This window comes from Pygocentrus nattereri, chromosome 3 (genome assembly GCF_015220715.1).
Source record: "Pygocentrus nattereri isolate fPygNat1 chromosome 3, fPygNat1.pri, whole genome shotgun sequence".
Classification (NCBI taxonomy): domain Eukaryota; kingdom Metazoa; phylum Chordata; class Actinopteri; order Characiformes; family Serrasalmidae; genus Pygocentrus; species Pygocentrus nattereri.
In genome coordinates, this window is record NC_051213.1 from 48,804,830 (window position 1) to 48,829,805 (window position 24,976).

Below are 24,976 nucleotides of genomic sequence, written 5' to 3' on the forward strand. Positions count from 1 at the left end.
AAAAAAAAGATTTTTCACTGGACAGCGACGATATGCAACAGTGCCGGCGGTTGTGATGTCACAAAGCCTGTGGATTCAAAATGGGCTCCGTGTGCGGGCTGTGTGGACAGGATTGGACAAAACAAAATAAGAATAAGAGAAGAAAATCCTGCTATGGGCCCTTTAAATCATGGGCCAGTGCATGACTGAGGGCTGTGTCACCAAAACTGGGTCACTTTCAGAGGGAGCACATGACTTAGCAGGACTGCATGTGTTATAGATCTGTTTTTCTTTTTTATGTCAGAAGCAAAAGCCAAAAGGAGTGACTAAGCAGCACATCAGGCACAAACAGCCCCTCAGTCAGAGAAGGAGACACTTTCTGAAGAAAGGAGGGGGCTGAGATGCAGCGCAGGAGGCCAAAGTGCATGCCTAAGCCTGTGCGAGGCCCTCTCTGCTTTTGAGTGAAAGCTGAAAAGAAGGGAGGAGGGGAGAGATTGCTCTCTAATGGAGTAATAAAGGGGGTGGAGAGGTCTGAAGGAGGGGTAGGACGGGGGGTTTTAGAGGCTTGAGTTAGCAGGGACTTTCACTTTCAGGCTGAAAGCTGATCTAGGTGGTTAGCCTAGCTGAGAGGCAGAGGCAGAGAGAGAGAGAGAGAGAGAGAGAGAGAGCACAGGGGGCTAGCTTTGAGTAGGGGGTGAAAAAAGGGGGAGTGAGTGAAAGGAAAGGGAAAACGAAAGAAAGAGGGACGTGGGGACATCTGAAAGGCGCTTTGGAAAGTACCAGAGGGTCAACAACCTGGGAATTCCGGAGACAGAGGGGGGCTTTGAGCGTGCTGGTAACCAGCTGTGCCCCGGCACCGTGGAGGCGACAGACAGAGAGGAACATGGGGCATAACATAACCCACATGGGCCGGTAGAAGCATGACACCCACAGGTACCGTATACCGTCCACAAACCGCCTTTAACCGCCGTCTTTTCGCTGCTTCTGAGAAGCGGAGACCTGCTCGGTAAACCGGCACTAGGTGGAGTTTGAACTGCGCAGTTTCTCGACAGCTTCTCATTCGAATTTCCCGTTCCACCTTAAACGGAGCCGCGCAGTTGCTCAGTGTGCAGGAGCCCAGCGCGTAACTGCTGCACCGTTTAAGGTGGAACGGAAGACGGATTTGAATTAAACATCATTCCTGTTTTTTTGGGTTTTTTCCCCCAGTATTACTGCTGCTGTCAATATTTACAGTCCGGGGAAGTGGCTGTAAAGATCTGGACAAAGGGACTGTCCGAAATTTACAGAACAACATCAGCAATGAGAACAACACTGGATTTGTAAGTGAATAAGTTTTTGAAGATTTGTTCATTTGTTGATTTGTTTACTTGATTTGTCATGTAAAGCAGTGGTTCTGACGTTATGAGCATGCATAGCAATATGTTGGTCCTCTGAATCTTATGAATATATATATATATATTCATATTAGGGCTGCTTGATTATGAGATTAAGGCAAACACCATAGTCACAATTATTTTGGGCAGTATTGAGATTACAGTTATTTCATGATTACTTATTGGCTTAGAAAAATCATGCATTTATTGAACTTTTAAAAAATTGATTTCCTTGAAATGAAAAGCTTATGACATAATTATTCACCCAGCCATTATTTTGTATGTTTTATTTTATATTTTTGATGCATTTCTACCTCTGAACTATATTGTGTTGTGTTTTAAATGTATTTTAAATAGAAGTCAATAAATTGCCTGGCCCATATATGCGTGTGTTTGTGTGTATATATATCACTGCTGTCAGAACAAAACCTTGGATCTCCATTTTTGACATTTTTCAGTTTTGGACATAATTTTAAAAAGCCTGTTGTTCTTTACATTGTGTGTAAATTTCATGATGAATGGACCAGAATAAACGGCCCAAAATGACTTGGAAAAACGTCTGGTTCCATTGACTTACATTAAAACTAAAGTAGGTTTTTTCTCTCTCCTGTAAAGTTGCTATTTTGGAGATACAAGGTTTCGTTCCAACAGCAGCGATATACATATATATATATATATATATATATATATATATATATATATATAAATCCACCATTTGTTCAAATGTTCTGCGTAGTTCAGTAGTTGAGATGTAAGCAAAGTCATTCAGAGTGGTTTGTTGAAAATGGTTCATTGTAGAGAACTTTAGACCCTGCATGTATATCTTATATACATTATATGAGTGTGTGTGTGTGTGTGTGTGTGTGTGTGTGTGTATATATATATATATACACACACACTCACCGACCACTTTATTAGGTTCAGTTGTTAACACAAATAGCTAATCAGCCAATCACACGGCCGCAACCCACTGCATTTAGGCATGTAGAGGTGGTCAAGACAACTTGCTGAAGTGCAGACCGAGCATCAGAACGGGAATAGGAATAGGAATAACCAACCAAACACCTTGTTGAAAGTCTGCCATGAAGAATTAAATCAGTTCTGAAGGAAAAAGGGGGTCCAACCTTTTACTAGCAAGGGGTACCTAATAAAGTGGCCGGTGATGTAGGAACTTTCTGTGAGGGAGATTTTGTCGGGGCGGTCGTGGGCTGGAGGTTAGGGAACCGGCCCTGTGACTGGAAGGTCGCCGGTTCGATCCCCAGAGCTGACGGGACATGACTGAGGTGTCCTTGACCAAGACACCTAACCCCCAATTGATCCCCTGGTGCTGTGGACTGGGCTGCCCACCACTCCAGGCAAGTGTGCTCTCTGCCCCCCAGTGTGTGTATGTGGTTCACGGATGCATTAAATGCGGAGGTGAAATTTCCCTGTTGTGGGACTAATAAGGGTCTCTTAATTAATCTAATCTTTTAGAGGTGGATGTCTGGTTCCTATCACCGCCACTGTAAACAGTTCTGACTCTGCACGTTTCCCTAGAACAGAGCGTTTCACACCAAACCACTCTGGATTACCTCTTTTACATCTTAACCATTTGTTTACGCACAAATTCCCCTTTACATTTTTAAGTCAGAACCACCAGAGCCACTGCTTTAAAGTGCTGTGATAACAGTATGTTCCTGTTAACCGCTGCTTGCAGCCACAGGTGTTCCCGAAAGATTACGTCGTGCCTCGCCATTACAGTCCCAGCACACAGTGTCACGACCAAAGCCCCACGGTAAGAAAAAATTCCATCTGTGACTCAGCTTCAGTCAGCACGGCGAAGTTTTCCAGTGATGCATCACAATTTGTCACACAGTTGACTTCAAGACTAGGCTTGAATGGGCCGTCTGGGAAAAATAAAGAGAGTAATTATCACTACAACTGTTGTAAACATTGCTTAATCACATCCTGCAGCGGTGACCAGTAGTTCTGACAACTGCTGATATAACCCCTTAAAATTCCTGACTTTTACACATGCTAAGGCTTATTATTCATTAACTCCAGTGACGTGAATGGAATCTGGTGGAGCTATTCTTGGGTCTTAGAAGTGTGTAATAAAACTGGGGGTCTGCAAATGGACATTGGCCATTTAAGGGGTTAAAGGCCAGAAAAACCGCCTTCTGATGTATCTTGAAGGCTTGATTATTTTGTGCTGTGGCTGTGTAACTGCTTTCAAGTCATCGTTACAGTGGAGAGAATAACAACAGACGAGGAAGACAACAAGCTTAAACAAAGCTAAAGCTCATTTTGTGCTGAATAAAGAACGAGTCGCCTTTTCTTTTACAACCCCATTTCCAAATAAGTGGGGACGCTGTGCAGAATGCAAATAAATAACATGATGTGCAAATTATTTAAACCCTATAATTCATTGAAAATACTACAAAGATAAGAAATCAAATGTTAAAACTGATAAATGTTAATGTTGTTTGAAAAATAGATGCCCGTTTTGATTTTGATGCCAACAACATGGTCCCAAAAAGTTGGGACGAGGGCCTGTTTACCGCTGTGCTTCATCACCACTTCTTTAACAGCACTCTGTAAGCGTTTGGGAACTGAGGAGACGCTGCTGTAGCTCTGACAGTGAAATGCTTTGTCGTTCTTGCTTGATGTAGGTTTTGGCTGCTCAACAGTTCAGAGTCTCCTTTGTCATATTTTTCATTTCATAACGCACCAAATGTTAACCGTGGCCTCAGATCTGGACTGCAGGCAGATCAGTTTAGCACCCAGACTCTTTTAACATGGAACAATGCTGCTGTAATGTGGTTTGATACTGTCTTGCTGAAATAATCAAGGCCTTCCCTGAAGAAGACGTCGTCTGGATGGCAGCATGTTCCCAAAACCTGTATATATCATTCAGTATTAATGGTGCCTTGGTCACCCATGCCATGTGCACTAATGCCCCCTAAACCATCATGAAGACTGGCTTTTGAACTGCACTGATAACAAGCTGAGTGGTCTTCAGCCCAGAGGACACAGAGTCCATGATTTCCACAAAGAATTTCAAATGCTGATTCGTCGGACCGCCGGACACTTTTCCACTTCCCCTCAGTCCATTTTAAATGAGCTCAGGCCCAGAGAAGGTGGCAGCGTTTCTGGATCCTGTTTATATTTGGGTTCTTCTTTGTGTTTTAGAGTTTAACAGCGTTTGTGGATGCAGTGATGAACTGTGTTCACAGACAGTGGTTTTCAGAAGTGTTTCTGAGCCCATGCAGTGATTTCCACTACAGAATCATGTCTGTTTTTAATGCAGTGCTGCCTGAGGGCCCAAAGATCACGGCCAGCAGATACTGGTGTTCAGCCTCGTCCCTCACAGACAGAGATTTCTCCAGATTCTCTTAGTCTTTTAATGATATTCTGTACCGTAGACGATAAAGAGCAAAAGTTCTTTGCTATTTTATGTTGAGAAACTTTATTCTTGAATTGTTGCACTATTTCATTGTGGAGTCTTTCACAGAGTGGCAAACCCCTCCTCATCTTTACTTCTGAAAGACTCCGCCTCTCTGAGATGCTCATTTATATCCAGTCGTGTATGTTATACCCTGACCTGTTGCCAATCAGCCACCAGTTTTTTTTTAAATCATAACACAACTTTACCAGCCTTTTGTTGCCCCTGTCCCGACTTTTTTGGAACATGTTGTTGGCATCAATTTCAAAACGGGCAAATATTTTTCAAGAAACAATAAAATTGATCAGTTTTAACATTTGATATGTTGTCTTTGTATTATTTTCAATGAAATGTAGGGTTTAAATGATTTGCACATTGCTGCATTTTGCTTTTATGTACATTTTGCACAGCATACCAACTTTTTTTGGAAAAGGGGTTGTAAACTTTGTCTGATAACTGAGGTAAAAACGTATACTAATGCTAGCTTGGTTGTGTTTACTAGCTTACAGCTCAGTTGCTAGGAGTCAGAATTGTTGGCACCACAGGGATTCCCTCTGACTGTGTGGTGTGTTTGTGTAGTGCATCCTGGGTATTGTAGTGAAAGAACACTGATGAGTGAAAACATGAAATAACAGAATTAAACTGTGGACTGTGAAGACTTGTGGCTGCATAATACTGCATAACGTAACAAGTAACATCTTAAGTTCTAGCTTTAGGCCAGAATGCCCCTTTAGTCCATGTCCAGGAACACATACAGTGAAGAAACGTTGGTTTTCTTTATAATGAACTATTCAAATGCAGTCTTACAGCTCATCCATGTTCTCTGTATCTCTCAGCAGTGCTGTGTGTTCAACGAGGCTGCGCTCCTGTCACATTCCTGGATGCAGCTCGTGCAGCAGCTTGAAAGAATTCACCTCAAGCACCGCTTCATCACCGAACTGATACAGCAACTTAATGACATTTCAAAAGATGCATGGGTATGCATGAATTCCTTTGTTGCTTCCATAGTGAGAGGCTTTCAGTTGTTATCTGGCTCATAATTCATCATAGTGAGGACAGGTTGGTATGTGCAGTAGTGCAGTGAGAAACACTGTAGACAGTATAGATCTTCATGTACTTTAAGGTTTAGAGTCACTTGTTGCTTATTGTGGCACAACTCACCCAATTTAATGAATAATCAAATACTATTCCTATCTAAACTTACAGTCTGTCTGAAGGGATGTCCAGTCATCAATGGCTGCAGGTCCTCTTTCCAACAGAACAGAAGCACACCTGATCAGCTGTTTGAGACCCAACTGATTAATTAGTAGAATTAGGTGTACCCCTGAAATCTATACCTGCCTAAACTAAATCTATTAGAAATCAATCTGTGAATCTTTTTACTGGGAATTAAGGTTTGAATCAATGTTTCAATTAAAATTAAGTATTCATGAGTTGTATGTATCTTCCTGGATCGGGGCCTTGTTGTGGCGGAAGGGCTTGTGTGGTCTAGGGATCTTCAGAGCTAAGTTGTCGGGAGCATTATGCTCCTGGTAGGGTCTCCCAGGGCGAACAGGTCTGGAGTGAAGACCCATGCATATTGTGCACAAAAAATCGTGTACCCTGCCCAGGAAAGGGTCATTGGGACCTACCCCTGGAGCCAGGCCTGGGGGTAGTGTTCCATGGCAAGCGCCTGGTGGCCAGGCAGCCCACGTAATCCGGCCGGGCTCAGCCTGAAGAGGCAACGTGGGGAGGCCATGTGGGCCCATCACCCACAAGGTCCAGCATTGGGGAGCAGTGCAGTGCCATATTGGCAGTGGGAGATTGCGGGGAGGCCCTTGGTGGCCTAGGCCCCTGCAGCAGAAACTAGCTCTTGGTACATGGAATGTAACCTCACTGGAGGGGGGAGGAGCCGGAACTTGTGCAGGAGGTTGAGAGGTACCAACTAGATATAGTTGGGCTCACCTCCACCCACAGTGTCGGCTCTGGAACCAAACTCCTGGATAGGGGTTGGTCTCTCTCCTACTCAGGGGTTGCACAGGGTGAGAGGGGCCAGGCGGGTGTGGGGATACTCACAAGTCCCCGGCTGGTGACCATGCAGTTGGAGTTTGTCCCGGTGGACGAGAGGGTCGCCTCAATGCGAATTAAAATCGCAGAGAGGAAAACTTTGACTGCTGTCTGTGCTTATGCACAAAACAACAGGTCAGAGTATTCGGCCTTCTTGGAGCGAGTGGGCAGGGTTCTGGAACCCCTTGGTACCCTTGGACTCTCAGACTGGGATGGTGGTCCCTATTTTTAAAAAGGGGGACCGGAGGGTGTGTGCCAATTATCAGGGTATCACACTGCTCAGCCTCCCTGGGAAAGTCTATGCAAAGGTGCTGGAAAGGAGACTACAACCGATAGTTGAACCTCAGATTGAGGAGGAACAATGTGGATTCCGTCCCGGCCGTGGAACAATGGATCAGCTTTTCACCCTCTCACAGATTGTTGAGGGGGTATGGGAGTTTGCCAACCCAGTCTACGTGTGCTTTGTGGACTTGGAGAAGGCTTATGACCGTGTTCCTCGAGATATCTTGTGGGAGGTCCTCTGGGAGTATGGGGTGCCGGGGCTACTACTCCGGGCTATCCAATCTCTGTACTCCCGGAGTGAGAGCTGTGTCCGTATACTCGGCATTAAGTCAGACTCTTTCAGTGTTAGCATGGGACTCCGCCAGGGTTGTGCTCTGTCTCCACTCCTGTTTGTGATATTCATGGACAGAGTGTCCGGGCGTAGCCGGGGTCAGGAGGGCATTATGTGTGGAGGCCGGAGGGTGGCGTCTCTGCTATTTGCAGATGATGTTGTTCTTTTGGCGGAATCACATGGATGCCTCCAGCGCTCGCTGGAGCGGTTTGCAGCTGAGTGTGAAGCTGTTGGTGTGCGGGTCAGCACCTCCAGGTCTGAATCCATGGTCTTGGCCCAGAAAAGGATGGCATACCCACTCCAGGTAAGGGGAAAGGACCTGCCCCAGGTGGAAGAGTTTAAGTATCTCGGGGTCTTGTTCAAGAGTGACGGGAAGAGGGATCGTGAGATCGGCCACAGGCTGGGACAGGCGGCAGCAGTAATGCAGTCACTGTACTGGACTGTAGCCATAAGGCGAAGCTCTTTGTTTACCGGTCGATCTACATCCCAACCCTCACCTATGGTCATGAGCTGTGGGTAATGACCGAAAGAATGAGATCGCGAATACAAGCGGCGGAAATGAGCTTTCTTCGTCGGGTGGCAGGCTACACGCTATGCGATAGAGTGAGGAGCTCGGTCATCCAGGAGGAGCTCAGAGTAGAGCCGCTACTCCTCCACATTGAGAGGAGCCAGCTGAGGTGGTTCGGGTATTTGATCCGGATGCCCCCTGGACACCTCGCGGTGGGGGTGTTCCAGGCACGGCCTACCGGGACAAGACCCCGGGGTCGTCCTAGGACCTGTCTGAACTAGCGGTCAACGATGATGATGATGAGTTGTGCTGTAAATTATTCAATATCTACTGTACATTATTCAATATCTATTACACATTAATATATTAATTAATCAGTTTCAGAATAATTCAGTATCTGTTATGATTTGTTTGATATCTGCTATACATTGTACAATATCAACTAAGGATTTTTCAGTATCTACTAAGAATTGTTCAATATCTACTGTACATTATTCAATATCTATTGCACATTAATATATTAATTGATCAGTATCAGAATTATTCAGTATTTGTTATGATTTATTCAATATCTGCTATACATCGTACAATATCCACTAAGAATATTTCAGTATCTACTAAGAATTATTCAATATCTATTATTCAGTACTTACTAAGAATTGTTCAGTATCTATTATGATTTATTCAATAGATAGAGTACAGAGTAACTCAAATAGCTCAAATTATTCAATATTAATATTCAATATATTATGTAGTATAAAGTACACAGTAACTACTACAAATTACTCAATATTACTATTAAATATTCTACTATAAATTATTTTAAGCATCTACTAAGAATCGTTCCCTATCGATTATTTCAGTAGACACAAAAGAGTACACAGTAACTACTAGAAAATTTTCAATAACTACTAGAAATTATTCAACCTGCACTATAAATCATTTAGAATGTTATTTAAATATTTCAGTAATTACTACAAATTATTAAGTACCAAAATTGTTCAGTAACTACCGTGAATTATGAATTATACCCTAAGTACTATAAATTGTACAGTAGCAACTTAATTCTTCATTGACCACTATGAATGATTCAGTATCTGCTATGAATAATTCAGAAGCTAGTATAAAGTACTGAGTAAATACTAGAAATGACAAAGTAGCTTCTGTGAACCAAAGTCCTCATTATAAGTTGTACTTTGTGAGTAAATGCGTGATAATGATGAAAATGCAGGCATGCCGAGTTGCTAATTGCAGAGGTATAAGCCTCCATTGTTTGTTAGCAGCATTAGCTTTGTTGCTCCCGTGCTAAAACTGAAGAAGAAAGTTTCAGAGACCAAACTCGGCTACATTTGGAGTAAAGACAAGTCTGAGTCTTAGTCTGAGTTTTATTTATTTATTTAGAACAAAAGTTACTGTGTCTGTTCTAACAGCTCTGGATTCCTGACAGTAAGCTCTGTGTTAACGTCTCCCTTTTATCCTTGTGTAAACAGAGTTTCCAGGAAACTCCGGATCCCTCCGTTTTCCCGTCTGTTAACTCCTCCCCTGGAGCGCTCCTCACCTTAACTTCTTCGCTCCTCTCCAAATGGCTGGAGCTGAACTGCCCTACGGGGGAAAATGCCTGCATCTTTCATTCTCATTTTCCTGCAGAGGAAGAGGAGGAGGAGGAGGAGGAGAAGAAGGAGGAAGGGAGCCTGGAAGGAGGAACAGGAAAGGAGGAAGAATGGAATGTTCCGGGTGAAAGGACAGTTGAGGACCTGTCATACATGAAAGGAGAAAGAGGAAAAAGATGGATCACAGTGGTCCCAACTAACGGGTACTATGGGTTAGCCCCGTCTCCGGGCCTCCTCCTCTGTATGCTTTCTTTCCTGAGGATCATCACGGACGTGGTTGTGAGAGAGCTCTAATGAGGAAGAAGGAGGTCGCGGAGCTTCGTTATGAATGTAATACCGAGGAATCCTGGCTAATTAGCCAAGACGTTCGGTTACTGCAGCAAGCTTGCTACAGCAAACAGTCTGGGAGGAATTCATAGGCAATGAAGGAGCCGTGCGTGGTGCTCGTTGGATGTTGTGTTAAACCTATCATTACTGTTTTTGTGCTTTTTCTATGTAAAAAATAATCACTCTTAAAGCTTTCGGAGGCACTGCATCGGTGGAAGCACGTTGATGTTTGTTGGATGCAAATTTTGCAATTATAATAGGAAAAAAAACACGGCTTACGATCTTACATTTAAGGGCAGTCGGTGAAGTTAAAAACTGAGAAGCGACCAATGAAACATGCTGTGTAACTGAATGTAAGAATGATAGGAAGGTGGTTTTAACATTACTACATCATAGAATTCAAGGCGTCGTATGACCTGAAACCACACAAATTGCTGATTTGACCGGCCGTAAATGTAAAAATTGCCCCCGGCAAACATTTCAGAAGTATTTCCAATGATGTAGTCAGGCAAATCGAGCTAAAAGCACAAAACACTCCCTCGGCTCTCGTAGCTTTTCGTTATACACTCACAGACACTTTATTAGGTATTAGGTACTGTTCAGTTGCTTGTTAACACAAATAGCTAATCAAGCTCAACGCATTTAGGCATGTAGAGGTGGTCAAGACGACTTGCTGAAGTGCAGGCCGAGCATCAGAATGGGGAAGAAAGGGGATTTAAGGTGCTTTGAACGTGGCGTGGTTGTTGGTACCAGACGGGCTGGTCTGAGTATTTCAGAAACTGCTGATCTACTGGGATTTTTCGTTCAACCATCTCCAGGATTTACAGAGAACGGTCCGAAAAAGAGGAAATATCCAGTGAGCGGTCAGTTGTGTGGACGAAAATGCCTTGTTGGTGTGAGAGGTCAGAGGAGAACGGGCAGACTGGTTCCAGATGATAGAAAGACAACAGGAACTCAAATAACCAACCAGAATCTCTGAGGAACGTTTCCAACACCTTGTTGAACGTCTACCATGAAGAATTAAGGCAGTTCTGAATGCAAAAGGGGGTCCAACCTTTAACTAGCACCTAATCAAGTGGCCGGGGAGTGTAGTTAGGCTGTGGAAATTCAGAGTTAGCATTAGCCTGCTTAGATGTCTTGACCGAAAAAAGCTAATAGGTTGCCTCAGCGCCTGACTGTATCCCATGCAGTGTCTCCGATTTTAAATAGGTGTTGTTTTGAAAGCTTGTTTCTCGTGAAATGTTAGAATGCCTTGCCCAGGGGTTAAGCTGGAATTAGATAGGTGGTGATTTGGTGATTCTGTAAAGTAAGAGGCGAAAAAACATGTATCAGTTAGCTTAAACAGCTAGCTCACCTCAGAGCTGCACTGTAGCTAACTTAAACAGCTAAAGAGGTTGATCTTCTGAGATACCAAAGCCAGCTATTTGGCTTGGTATGTGCATAATGTAGGCTGACTTGAAGCTGGAACTAGCTGACTTAGACTTAGCCTAACCTGCTAAACACAACAAGCTAGCTGGGTTCATTTGTGTGTGGTGCGGGCCAACGTTTGGCTAACTTAGGGCTAGCTAATCTGATTCTGACATTCTGATATCTGAAGTAAAGGTAAATCACAGGTATCATAACTTCGATACTGACCAGCCAAGCCAAGTAGCTAGTTGGCTGATGCTTCAGTCCCTTTGCAGAAAAGCCCAGAAAGAGTTCGTAGCTAGTACATTAGCTTGGGCCTAACATGTTAGCTCATGGCTAGCATTAAACCAGGGCATTGTAAAGAACAGTTTTTCTTTAGTGTTTCTCTGCTGCTAAGAATCCAGTCCGACTGGATCACAGTTCCATTCTGAACTCACATTTTGTAGTGGTGTATCGCCGCTGACGGAACAAAGCATAGCTTTACAGGGGAGGGGAAAAACATACTGTCATTTTAATGTAAGTCAATGGAACCAGACGTCTCTCCAAGTCATTTTGGTCCATTTCTCTTGGGCCATTCATCATGAAACTTACACACGATATAAAGGCCAACAGGCATTTTCAATACGTATAAAAAACTGAAAAACGGCAAAATGGAGATAATCCGACAGCGGCAATATGTTGAATGCTGTATATATAATAGTATAGTTTATTAACCCAAGGTTCGCCTTCAGGCACTCCTTATTCATCTTATCATAATAAGTCATTTGCAGGATTGTTACTCCCTTTTTGGCGACCCAGGTACCTAATTTGTGAATCCCTGGCTTCGCCGTTCCAAATTCCAGGTTCCAGTTTAACCCCTGGTCTTTAAATCCAGCGCAAATAAGCAGCATGTGTAAGCGCGCCTGCTCAGATGGAGCACGTTTCAGTCAGGTTTTCGGCTTCAACATCAGAACAATAGCATTTAGCTCTTGCTAAACTGTCCGGACCTGTGTCATATAATCTGTTATAGCTACCAGGCTAACACTGAGGGAAACCTGAGGGGTGGCGAAAAGCTTTTGGATCGGCCGTCCAGTCTTCCACAGAATGAAGTTATTTGGCCAATTTCTCCACGTTATTTCAAAAATCTATATCACAGAGTTTATTAAGATAGTAGCTAACACTACATGCTGCAGCCAAAGATGGGACCGTTTTAATTTAAAAGCATTTTTAAAAATTGGAGGCAAGTAGTTTAATTTTAATATTTAAGGCTTTCAAATTATTGCAAATTTTTTTTGGTTGGTTGTGGCTGATTTCACCTGCTAGCTGGATCTCAGTCTATCACACAATGCTAGAAGGGTGAAGGCTAGCATTATTTCCATCAAGACAAAGTCATTGGAGGTCAGCATGCTTACCCACCTAGAAAGAGCGAGAGAGAGAGAGAGCAAGAGAGAGAGAGAGGACAATTATGCTATCTAGAACTCCTGATTACGGATGGCTGTGGCATCACTGCACGTTGAACTCACAGTATCCCAGTGGTAGTGGCCCCATTTAAATGGTTGCATCATCTAGCCAAGCAGTTAAAATAGGACCAAGTAAACATTTCATATTTATTTAAGTTGTAGTATTGTGTAGTATTTAATATTGTAAATAAATTCTATTTTAATCCTAATATATAAACGTAATTATTATTAGCGCCGTCAAGTCTGCTCCGACTAGATGGATAGTGCTTCTCCGGAACCACCTGTCTTCTGATTTCTTTACATTTTTGTCTGTCCATCTTGTTGCTGGTCATCCTCATCCTCTAGCTGTCTTTTTAACCCCTTAAATGGCCAAGTTTCCAGCAGGAAACCTAAGAATAGCCCAGCCAGTTTACACTGAAGTCCTGTTGTTACTGAATAATACGTTTTGGAATGTAATACGTCTGGATTTTTAAGGGGTTAATAATTAAGTAGCTGTGTTGAAATGAATGTAGTTTGTTTTAGTGCTTTTTAAAGACGACGTACATCGGTGGTGGTTCAAACGGTTCGACTATAAACAAAGTCATTCAGAGTAGTTTGACGTGAAATGTAATATTGTTGTATGACGTGAAATGTAATGTTGACGTGCTGCAGTAATATTGACCGTTTTGGTCAGGGATATCATGATAGGAAGTGAATCTGTCCCATCTCTGGCTGCAGCTCTATAACTGCACCATTTATCCTCACGAGTTCTGCATGCGTCGCTGTAACGTTCCACGTTTCTGTGTTTTTAAAAGCCGTTCTCATTTCTCTCCAGAGAAAACGCCTCAGAATCAGCTTTCTGGGAACAGTGACGGTTCTTTAAAGCGCTCTGCGGACTGGAGTGTTACAAGATTTTTTTCTGTTGTTTTGCTCTGTCATTTGTTTGCACTGATCATTCCCATCCCTTCTGTGCCTCTGGTGAGACTATCAAATTGCGTGCCTTTAGTGTTACACAAGGCGTCAGATGTGGGCTGAATAATTCTCAAACGCTGAATGTAGAAAGAAAGACTCCAGCAATGCACAAACGAAACTCCTTTTTCTCTGCGTAGAGACAGTATTAACTATATTAACAATAACCATGTTTATTTTTTCTACATTGTGCTAAAACAAGCCAAAAACAAGACTGTATTATCTTTGCTGTCGTCTGCAAAAGTTTGGGCCTTTGCTGATTTTTCCACATCCTCTACAGGGAACACTGTTCCGCACATTATAATGCACAATTACTGTTTATTAAATAAGTAAAAGGTTCTGATGCATTTTATATTTTGTGTTTCGTTTTGTTTTCCGAACTGTTAAGCTCAGCAAATGGAAAGGAATTGTTGCAGAAAAGTGCCGTGTTTAAGAAATAGTTACGGAAAAATGCAGTATTTAAGAAATTGTAACGGAAAATGCCGTATTTAAGAAATTATAATGGAAAAGTGCTGTATTTAAGAAATAGTTACGGAAAAATGCCGTATTTAAGAAATTATAACGGAAAAGTGCCGTATTTAAGCTCCCTGTAGAGGACGTGTTCGTAAAGCATGTAATTTGATTGGAAGCATCTAAACTTTGCACACAACCACACAACACTTGCAGGCTAGCACTCAAAGCAATCCTTACAGACAGTATTTCAGGAATGGTTCTGCATTTGCATTAAAATGTTTACATGTTTGGGAATGTTAGCCTGGACGCTAGCTATCATGAAGCTACTTATACTGTATTAGCACAGTCAACCTGCCATTCGAAATGTATGTGTTCATGTATGTGTTTTAATGAAACCTGTACAGAAAAAATGTGTGTATATCTAATATACAAATTCTGCATAAAGTGTTACAGCAAGTTTCATCTCCAGAGAGTGTAAGACCGACTTTTAAATATAACCCTGTCACTGTAAGCCTCGTGTAGCTGAGCTGCACAGTTGTTGGGACCATGTTTTACATTTTTCTTGTATTTGTTTCTCCTGAAATCCTCTGATAACATTTGTGTGGGTGCCAAAAACATGCCTTGAACATTTTCCTTCCTTTATTCGTTAGAATTCCTTTATTCTGTCTTTGAGACTAAGATATGTAAATGGCCTCTTTTCTGAACCCTTCCGCACATCACCACCCACTCTGATGTTCGCAGGAACAACACTCCACATCGCTTCAGCAGTAATGGGAGTGGCAAACTGCTGGGCAGTCATATGTACATGTATTGCAGTTATTATTAAGGCTGGGTGTCGTTCAAAAATGTTCATTGGCAAATACCGTTTTCTGAACGTTATTTTTTTTATAGCACTATTAAAAATTATATACTCAAAGTGGGCGTGGCTTAAATTAAAAATGAGTGAGGTGTTGGAAGTGGGAATATTACTGAACACAGACTGCAGACTAGCACTAACATTAATTAAATGCCTACGGAATGTAATTTAGACAGCCAATCAGCAGACTAGATTCTGGAACAAGCATGCTTAATGGCTCAATATCCACGTTTACATGCATCCTAATAATCTGTTAATAATGCGACTAATAGCTCAATCAGAATAGAATAGGGCCATGTATACCGCCCCCAATCAGAATAGTCTGATTGAACAAGGTGGATGATCCTCTGAATAATCTGTTAAATAGAACAATAATATCCGTGTAAACGCCTGTATCCGATTACATTCCCTATCGGAAAGTTTAAGACACGGTGGAGCAGCTTATGTGTCTCAGAACACGACGTCTTCCTCTCGGCCTTCTTTAATAAGGACATGAGAAGGACGTTTTCCTGAGTCTGACGTCATTTTAAAGTCATTAACAACACAAGCACTGCTCACTGCTGCTCATCTCACTCTGACTGGACTCACGTGATGCACATTGTCATGGTAACATCTACGTTAAGAGGTTCTCTGCTCATGCTCAGAATTTTTAATCTGATTACGTGTAGTGAGCAAGTAAATGGAGATTTTCATCAGATTGTTGAGTAGAGTGAGTAAACACCTCAGTCTTAATCTATTAGCGGAATGTGTTCAGTCGGATTGGCAAAAATCTTTGCATGTAAACAAACAGTGATGATAAAGTATTTACATTGGATAATAAATCAGAAGCGGGTGGTCGGGTACACTGGTTGGAATTCTTTCTCAGGTATGAGGTACAGAACGTGACGAACAAACAATGCAGACCATGCTAATGATAGTCCGTTTGGCTGAATGGCAAAGGGAAAGGGAAAATTCAAACAAGAAGCTGGAGAATGAGAAGCGACTTCAGCCTCATAAAAAGTCAAACATTGAGAGACATTTTGCAAGAAGCTTCCACTTTGGGAAAAGTTTCCTGCTGGAGATGCGAGAAAAGTGACTATAGCTGAGCTGAAGCTTAAAGCAGAGGAAAGTAAGGGTTTTTGTTCATATTATATTTTTAGCCTGTACTGGCACATCAGCACATACTGAGTCATATTTACAGCCAAGATGGTAAAACAGACATAAAATGTGGCTCTCAAGATGGTTTGATTTTGGTTGAAAAGACAAAATGGCTCTTCTTACCATCTGGGTTGCTGATCTGTAACCCTGCTATAGGCATGGTGCCTTTATGGCATGGTTATGGGGAATCAGCATTACTGTGCTTACTGAAGCGCCAGCAAGCAAGTATGGAAACGCTAAAATGAAAGCTCCTGAAGCAAACTGAGTCACTGAGCAAACAACACCCCCTCCACCCAATTTCCCTCCAGCTCAGCTCCTCAGTCTGACATAATTCCCAAAGTGGCGATCCAACTGCACTGATTTGGGAACATTTGAAATATGCCTAATTCCAAAATTCCACTAATGGGTATATGTTTCCTGTATTTACATTTGTGTATTCTGTGTATTTTTTAAACACAATTCAGAATCAGACCAGCATAACTGAATTGAACTCTGATAAGCTTTGAGATCTCTTAAGGCTTCCTAAAGAATTGTAACTGAACAGAAGTGAGATGTTTGCAGTACTGCACAAAAGTTAGAGACCACCCAACACTCAAAACAGCCAAAAGAAATTAGTTCTTAATTTTTTTTTCAGGAGATATTTCTGAACAGATGAGACAAAAGATCATTCACTTGCGTAAGGAAGAGAAACAAACAGCAGTTCAAATATAAAGATAAAACGTGTCTCCTAACAACCACCTGGAAGACCTGGTTCATCCCAAAACTGCCCCCATCAGATAAACAGCACTTAAAGCTTTCATCTCTGAGAGAGAGGAGAAGATCAAGCTGCTTCAGATCTGAAAACATCCACAGGTGTTTCTGTCCAACCTTCCACTGTGAGAAGACCATTTCAAAGGATGTGTAGCTGATCAAGAAGAACCTCACTGAGAAAAGGAGACAGACACATCAAACAAAGAAGCTGAACGATGGACTGACCGCCCCAGAGTGCAGACCTCAGCACCACTGAATGGGTTTGAACAGCTTTGGAGGCGTGTCTGCAGATTCTTTGAGGAGCTGAAAGTGAGTCTCCTGTAAAGAATGGAAGATGGAATGAAGGGAAAGAGACTCACTGATCTGTTCTCTGGATTTATGAATCAGCTTCACTATCTGGCAGTCTGAATCTGGTTTTGGTGGATGCCAGGAGGATGCCACCTACAGGAATGCATACTGCCAACAGTAAAGTTTGGTGGAGGAGGGATGATGAGCTGGGGCTGTTTTTCAGGGTTTGGACCCCTCAGTTCCAGTGAAGGGTGGTGTTAATGCTGCAGCATACAATGACATTTTAGCAGTTGGGGGAAGACCCTCTCTTGTTCTAGCATGAAGAGCCCCTGTGCACAAAGCAACTCCATAAAGAACCCCAGTAGCCTGCACAGAGCCCTGACCTCAACCCCACTGAACACCTAGAACATTGATTGTGAGCCAGGCCCTCTCGCCCAACATCGGTGTCTGACCTCACAAATGCTCTTTTGACTGAATGGGTACCATTTTCCACAGATACACCCCAAAATCTTGTGGAAAGCTTCCCAGAAGAGAGGAGGCTGGAACTGTTTATTTGCACTTTTGTTTATTTGCAGTAAGTGTGAAAGGACCAGTGTGACTGGCCTCAGCTGGACAGGGACGGGCAGATGTTGGCACAAACAACACCAGCTTAACAGACTGCTTTTGTTCCCACAGTGCCTTCCTTCAGCTAACTGCATAGAAAAACAACAGTAGGGAGAAATGCCCCCCAGTTTATTGCTAGCTTGTTAGCATACTGTAGTTAGAGTCGGCATTGTTTTGTGTCCTACACCTGCAGATAGTCAGGAGAATCTCACTGCTTTTCAAACACCTCTGCAAAATGAAATGCTTAAGATTCAGAGCCGTTCACAGTGGTGGTGATAGGAACCAGACGTCCACCTCTAAAATCTCCCTCACAGAAAGTTCCTACATGAAATGGTTCTGAATTCACTGCCTGATACCTGAGACGTTGTTGTAGGACATTTTTGAGAAGATTTTGGCCTTAAAATCCATTCATGGTGGAGGGATACATAATATGCAGGGTGCTGTGCGTCAAAATAGTCCCCAAACTAAACTTCTTTTTTCAGGTTTTCCTCATTTTGCCATCATCAACATTCCATACAAACTCAGTTCATGGTGGTTTTGGATGGTGAATAAAATGGCTAAATTTGTGTTGTAGTCATGGTGACCCCTGGTTCCCATCACCACCACTATAAAGAAATCAGATGCATTAAACTCTTCAGACATCTGGTTCCTATCACCAGCACTGAGAACAATTCTGACTTTGTGAGTTTCTCTAGAAGGCCAAACCACGGCAAACCATTCCCAATGATTTTGTTGGCATCTTAACCATTTAATTATGCTGTACATGTTGATAAATGGTGGATTCTCCCAGTATTAGTCACTCTCAAAGAGGCCTTGCTTCAATTATGGAACATTTCATTGTGTCCTGTTATGCTACAGTGACTAATGCGTCATTGCATCACTGTGTCTAAAGTCTGAGAAGAACAGAAGGAGCAAGAACAACATTTAGTCAGCTATAAGTAGAGTGAAGCGTCCCACAGGAACACTCACAGTTATAGGTCAAGTGTATGTTCGAGCTATGCGTGTCTGCAGAAGTGTGTTAAAGGAAGTGAGAGGACACCACATCAGAACAAACCACATTTCCTTTCTCTGAGGCCTACGCTCATGTCCGTTCACCTTGAAGCCAATGAAAACTACTTTGCACTTGCAGTCGAGTATCGTGAGCGCTATAGCCTATTTATACCATATACACTATGGTCAGTTAATTAGGCCTTATATTACTGCACATGTCCATTTATTTGACTTACTCAAATCATTTACTCAGTGTTTTCAGTCTCTTAAAGCCAGTCTTTATATGTCAGTCCTGTACAACTTTCAAATATTTAGTTGGAACCAGGGGCTGTATTACAGAAACTTCCTGTCTTTCTGTCTTAACTTCAGATCTGACAGGTCAAGATGTGATTTTTCACAAATTTGTCTTACAGAAGCAAAACTGAGCTTCATTTAGGAATCTTATCTTATCTTACCGCAACTTATCTCAATTCAAGAAATCTTAACTCACTTGATCAACGTTGACAATCAACTGTTATGTCTGTTACCTAGCAAACGTAAACACATAATCAAGCTAGTTAGCCAGGCAGCTAGTTAGCCAGGCAGCTAGCTACCCTAACTGATGTAAAAAAGGTCAAAGAAAAGCACGAGAAACTGTAAGTTGTGAATGCTGTGAGAGCGCCCCCTGCTGTTTATCAGAGCGTCTCCGCTCCCCAGTTTCAGTCTCCATTTCCCAAACGCTTTAGCTGAGGGCACTAACGTTCCTCCTCCTAATAAACAGCCACATGTTCAGCTCCGCCTCCTCATTATTCACCACCATCACTGTAATATTTCAACATCTACATTAACACAGGAAGGTAATCAGAGGGGCGGTGGAGTTGGAGTTGGCAGCGTCTGAGATGTTTAAAGCGCAGAGTTAGAAGAGAAAAACATCTCCCAGTGAAAGCCGCGTTTTACAGTAGGAATAAATGGAGCTCATTATGCTGGTAGTGAACTACGCCACCTGACTCAGCCGCCTCAGAACCAGAGAAACGGGCCTTAAACAGAATTCAGGACCCTGCTGGGGTTCATCCTAAAGTTAGGACAGGATTTAGGGGGTTTAGTCTAGTTAGGATGTTTGTGTGATGCTGTTTTCTGATCTGGAGGTAATGATGAGATGATGAAGGGAGGAGCTGATATTCAGTAAGAGCTACTGTCTCAAATTCAGTCTGGACTGAAGTCGTCATGGTGACTAAGCAGATAAGATTTCAGACTTAAGAAGTTTCTGGAATTCGGCCCCAGAATCCAAACTCCAAGTAGTAATGCATATACTAACTAACGTCTTGAATAAGTCACACAGCAGGTAGATAAATATGGATATATGTGCAATAATAAAGGGTTAATATGCGGATGGTAGTCTGTGACTATATGGAATATAATGTTTGAAGGGGGATTCCACTGATTTTACTGAGTCAGAGCTGTTCACAGTGGTGGTGATAGGAACCAGACGTCCACCTCTAAAAGCTCCTCACAGAAAGTTCCTACACGAGATGGTTATGAATTCACTGCCTGATACAACATAATAATTGCAGTTTTACAATAGTTTTGAGAAGATTTTGGCCTTAAACATTTTTTATGCTGGATGAAGAAAACCAGTTGCCAAAAAAAAAACATATTTTTTCAGTTTTTCCAGCATCAACATTCCATATGAACTCAAAAGACTCGTGTAGGTTCTCTGGTGGTTCTGGATGGTAAATAAAGTGTCTATATCTGTGTTGTAGTCATGGCGACCCCTGGTTCCCATCACCACCATTGTAAAGACATCTGAACCATTTCACACCGAACCCTCTCTGAATCTCTGATTACACCTCACACACTGAGATTAAGCAGAAACTTTGGAATTTCTCTTGAAAATAATGTTAGATGCATCTAGAATGACAAACAGAGCTGTAGATGATTCTAAACTGACTGACAAAGCTATAAAACCTCTATAATACAATAAACATCCAGAGTAATCTGTTTAGATCTTAACAGATAATTACAGCACATATAAACTTATTGTTACCCCACAAACTTGAAATATAAATAAAATATCTATAAGTGCACTACAGTATTTAGTTCATAATGTTTTAATCTGCAGTATTTAAGCTGTTATTAAATAAAATAACACTATTTAGACCAAAATGGTTCCAAACTGTTGAACAGTAGTGTATTTCTTCTGTTCTCCGTCTCTGTGAGGTCTGTGGTTTGTATGTGTTTGGGCACGCAGGTGTTTCTATTCTCTTGTGTTTACAGAACATCAGGGTGCTCAGGAGGCTGACTATACTGGAGAAGATCACTGTGACATAGATAAGAGCTGCCAACAGCTGGTCAGTCCGTCTCTCCACCTTACTGGGCCGAGACTATCTAAGACTTTTTGAGCCCATTCAAACCATTTCAAGACATTTTAAAGCCATTCCAGACCTTCTGAGACTATTTGAGACCGCTTGAGTCTATTTGAGCGTGTATGAGCAGATGTGAGACTATTCAAGACCATTTGAAGTTTTTCAAGTATCCAAAACCATTAAAGGCTATTCGAGGCTACTGAAACCAATTGAAACCAATCGAGACTACATGGTAATGTTTTGCATGAACAAACTCGAGACCATTCAGGTCTATTCTAAACATTTTGAGGCCATTCAAGACCATTTTAGACCATGCCACTTGAGACTATTCAAGACAGTTCTAGACCATTTGAGATTCTCAGAGAATCCAAAACCATTCAAGCCAATTTGAGGTTGCTGGAGTCTATTTGAGACCAATTAGGACCATTCAGGATTATTCATGACCATTCTGGAGTATTCAAGACATTTGACCTTTTGAGACAATCTTGAGATGATTTGAGATTATTCAAGACAACTCTCGGCCATTTGAGATTCCCAGAGAACTTAAAACTATTCGAGACCATCTGAGGATGTGGAGACCATTGTGGCATGTTGAGTCTATGTGAGAGCTTTAGTCTATTCAAGACCATACAAGAATATTTTGGACAGTTGAGGAACATTCCCAAATATTTGGGACTGATTGAGACTGAAATTATACAAGAATGTTTCAGACATCTAGAGAACAGTCTACACCAGGGGTGTCTTTATTTTAGTATTTCCCCCAATTTAGTCCGGTCTAATTCCACCCACTAGTGCAGATTCTAACAACCTGGTGGGGGTTTGAACCCCAGTGTCAAAGACAGAGGTGTTAACCACTACACTATCCAACCACCACGTACATGAATGGGCCCCTCTGCCAGGAAGGTTTAAATAACAAAGTATAACCATAGCGAGTAATAAACACATACCAATCTCATTTTTGACAGACGTTAGACAGATTAGAGCTGCTAACAGCTGGCCAGTCCATCTCTCCATCTTACTGAGACCTTTTTGAGGCCATTCCAGACCATTTGAGTCTGTTCAAGGCTATACGAGGAAATTTGAGACTATTCAAGACCCACAATTCAAGGCGATTTGAGGCTACTGGAGACCATTTGAGACTCTGCGAGAATGTTTGTGAGAACATATTCAAGACCACTCAGGACTATTCAAAACATTTTGAGGCTATTTAAGGCCACTTTAGACTATCCGAGACCATTTGAGACGATTTAACACAATTCAAGATCATTTGAGATTCTCAGAGAATCTGAAACCATTCAAGGCTAATCAGGGATACTGGAGACCACTGAGTCTGTTGGAGACTATTTGAGACTACAAACATGACAATATCCCAAAAAAGGGATGCGCTGAATGCGTGCAAATATAGCCACTATAGCATCAAACATCAACCTAAATGTAAACCTAAATAAGATAAGATTAGACTTTTATTATCCCACTGGGGGAAATTTGCATTGTTGCAGCAGAACACACAGTAAGAAGATAAAGAGCAGTAAGTAGACAAAGATGTGCATCATACAAAATACAGAGTATCAGATATACTATAGAAATAAATAAATAAACAAGGCATCTGTTAGCAGAAAACTATAAAAAATAGAATTAATATATAGTATATATTAATATTTATTTATTAATATATAAATAGAATTCGGGGCAGTCGTGGGCTGGAGGTCAGGGAACTGGCCCTGTGACCGGAAGGTTGTTGCCGGTTCGATCCCCAGCACCGACAGTCCATGACTGAGGTGTCCTTGAGCAAGACACCTAATCCCCAATTGCTCTGCCGTGGATAGGGCTGCCCACCGCTCCGGGCAAGTGTCCTCACTGCCCCCTAGTGTGTGTGTTCACTAGTGTGTATGTGGTGTTTCACTTCACGGACGGGTTAAATGCAGAGGTGGAATTTCCCCGTTTGTGGGATTAAAAAAGTATCACTTAACTTAATTAAGAAACTATACAAATTTACAGCTTACACATGCAGTTGTATGGATATTGCAGATTTCTGAGCAGGTGATGACGATATTGCACAGAAATTGTAGATATTGCACATTACTGCACATTAATCAGAGGTAGGACAAGCTATTGGTCGATGTGGTGTGTTTGCGATAGAGTGCACTACGACAGAGTGAGGTGTGAACCCATAGTGTGTTTATGACAGAGAGTGCCTAAATTTGATTATTTACCATTTTAAAGGGGTAAATAGTGAATGTATTATGTTGCAGGTTGTGAAGGACCCATTTCATGAATGAGATGCATGATAAAATAGGCAGATAAAGAGATGTTAGGGCTGGTAGAAGGTGACTGGTGAGGTATGTTGCTAAGAAAAGACATGAGGGGCCTAAGAAAGATGCACAATGGGCCCCAGTGCGATTGCCCTTCCTGCTTCCCCAGTAGTTATGTCACTGCCCCTGACCTAGACCATTCAAGACCACCAGCTGTGGCCTTCCTGCTTGTAGGAAAAACCCCTTATTAACGAGCTGGAGGACTCTGATTAAAGACGACTAGCTGAGTTTCTCTGCCCAGTTTAAAGGAACTGGTTTTGCCTGAATAGTCTTATTTAAACCTCTACGCTTTGAAGACACACTGCATTGCATGTATAATGAGCTTAAACTTTGGTGTTTTTGGAGGGGAATGTTACCCCAGCATCATCCATCAGTGCTTTAATGCTGGAACGGCTTTTTGCTTGATGCACGATGTCCAAACGGTTAGCAGCAGTGAGATTGAAACGGGCAGGTGCTGCACACATGCTGACCGGCAGGCCTGGACTCTCTCCATAAAGCTAACTAATACTGCCCATGCTTACGAGCCAAATAACACCCAGGATCACGTAGAACCAGTGACAGGGTCGACTATTCCAGACTAAACAGGTTAGACCTTCTGATATTGAGTTTTGAACTTTTAATGACAGAATTTCTCTGCAGAATAAAAGTTTTCTCTGTCCAGTTTGTGTGACGGTGTGAACAGGTTTGTTGTGATCCATTCAAGCCTAACTGTCTGTTATTCTGTGAATTTGCCTCTTAATTTCTTTTTCCAAGCTTAAATCCTCAGTTAATCTTTAATAACTGTGCCCCCACCCCCTCTTTGCCCCCCACCCCTTTTCTGCCCCCTCCACCCATGAAGTTTGGACCAAAACACAGGTTCCTGACCCCCCCTCACTCCCCAATACTGAACTCGGACATTCTCAGAGACTGTTACCATCACTTTATCTTTAACTGCTCCATAAGCTCGGTATTACTGCACTACTGTTTATATTTGCAATATTTATACCCACAGGCCTTAATCTGATTGTGCCTTATGTCACTTTAGTGCTCATTTCAGGACCTTCTGATATTTCTATTATTTTATTATTCTATTTTTCTATAATTAATGTTTATTTTAATGATGATGAGTGTTTTTTTTAGTGTCTATTTAAATTCACAATTTTCCTGTTTACTGTGTATGCAATGTTATCGCTACACCATGGGGTCTGAGAGTATTAGAGCATGTAATACGAATTAATGTAAGTGAAGGTGTGTTTTTTAAAGAAATAATAAATAATTACATTTAAAGAAATAATTACATTTTAATATGTATTTAGACAAATATATGAAGCCATTTGGGGATTTTTTGGCCTTGTAAAGTCAGATGGTGAATAGACTTTTATTTTGTACAATTGGACGTCGAACTTTTATCCACGTGTATGAATGTGGAAAAATGGTCATTTAAAAATGTAATTAAATATGATTTATGTTTTAATTAAACTGTGTTTATTGTCTGACTGAACTTTGAGTTTAAGCTTTAAAAACACGTATAGATTATATTTTAGTCTAATTTAAAAAAAAGAAAGAAGGAAAATGTGTGTTGGTTGAAGAAA

At 41.8% G+C, this 24,976-nt stretch overlaps 1 protein-coding gene across 2 annotated transcripts; it reads left to right on the forward strand.

Annotated features, from left to right (window-relative positions):
• Positions 1-536: 536 nt before the first annotated feature.
• Positions 537-10,565, forward strand: zgc:174888 (uncharacterized protein LOC558116 homolog). Of its 2 annotated transcripts, none has more exons than XM_017714556.2 (5): positions 537-912; positions 1,186-1,298; positions 3,049-3,126; positions 5,616-5,753; positions 9,434-10,565. In XM_017714556.2, the coding sequence occupies exons 1-5, from the start codon at positions 900-902 to the stop codon at positions 9,845-9,847; spliced, it is 756 nt and encodes a 251-aa protein (XP_017570045.1). In that variant the 5' UTR covers positions 537-899; the 3' UTR covers positions 9,848-10,565. The 2 variants fall into 2 exon arrangements, with proteins under 2 accessions (XP_017570045.1, XP_017570044.1); XM_017714555.2 differs by having other exon boundaries at positions 538-912; positions 5,613-5,753.
• The last annotated feature ends 14,411 nt before the right edge of the window (positions 10,566-24,976 follow it).

Excerpts from the sequence above, each read along its gene's own strand:
- zgc:174888 (XM_017714555.2), top strand. Across the intron at positions 3,127-5,612 it reads GTCACGACCAAAGCCCCACG|CAGTGCTGTGTGTTCAACGA; the intron begins GTAAGAAAAAAT and ends TGTATCTCTCAG. Across the intron at positions 5,754-9,433 it reads ACATTTCAAAAGATGCATGG|AGTTTCCAGGAAACTCCGGA; the intron begins GTATGCATGAAT and ends TTGTGTAAACAG.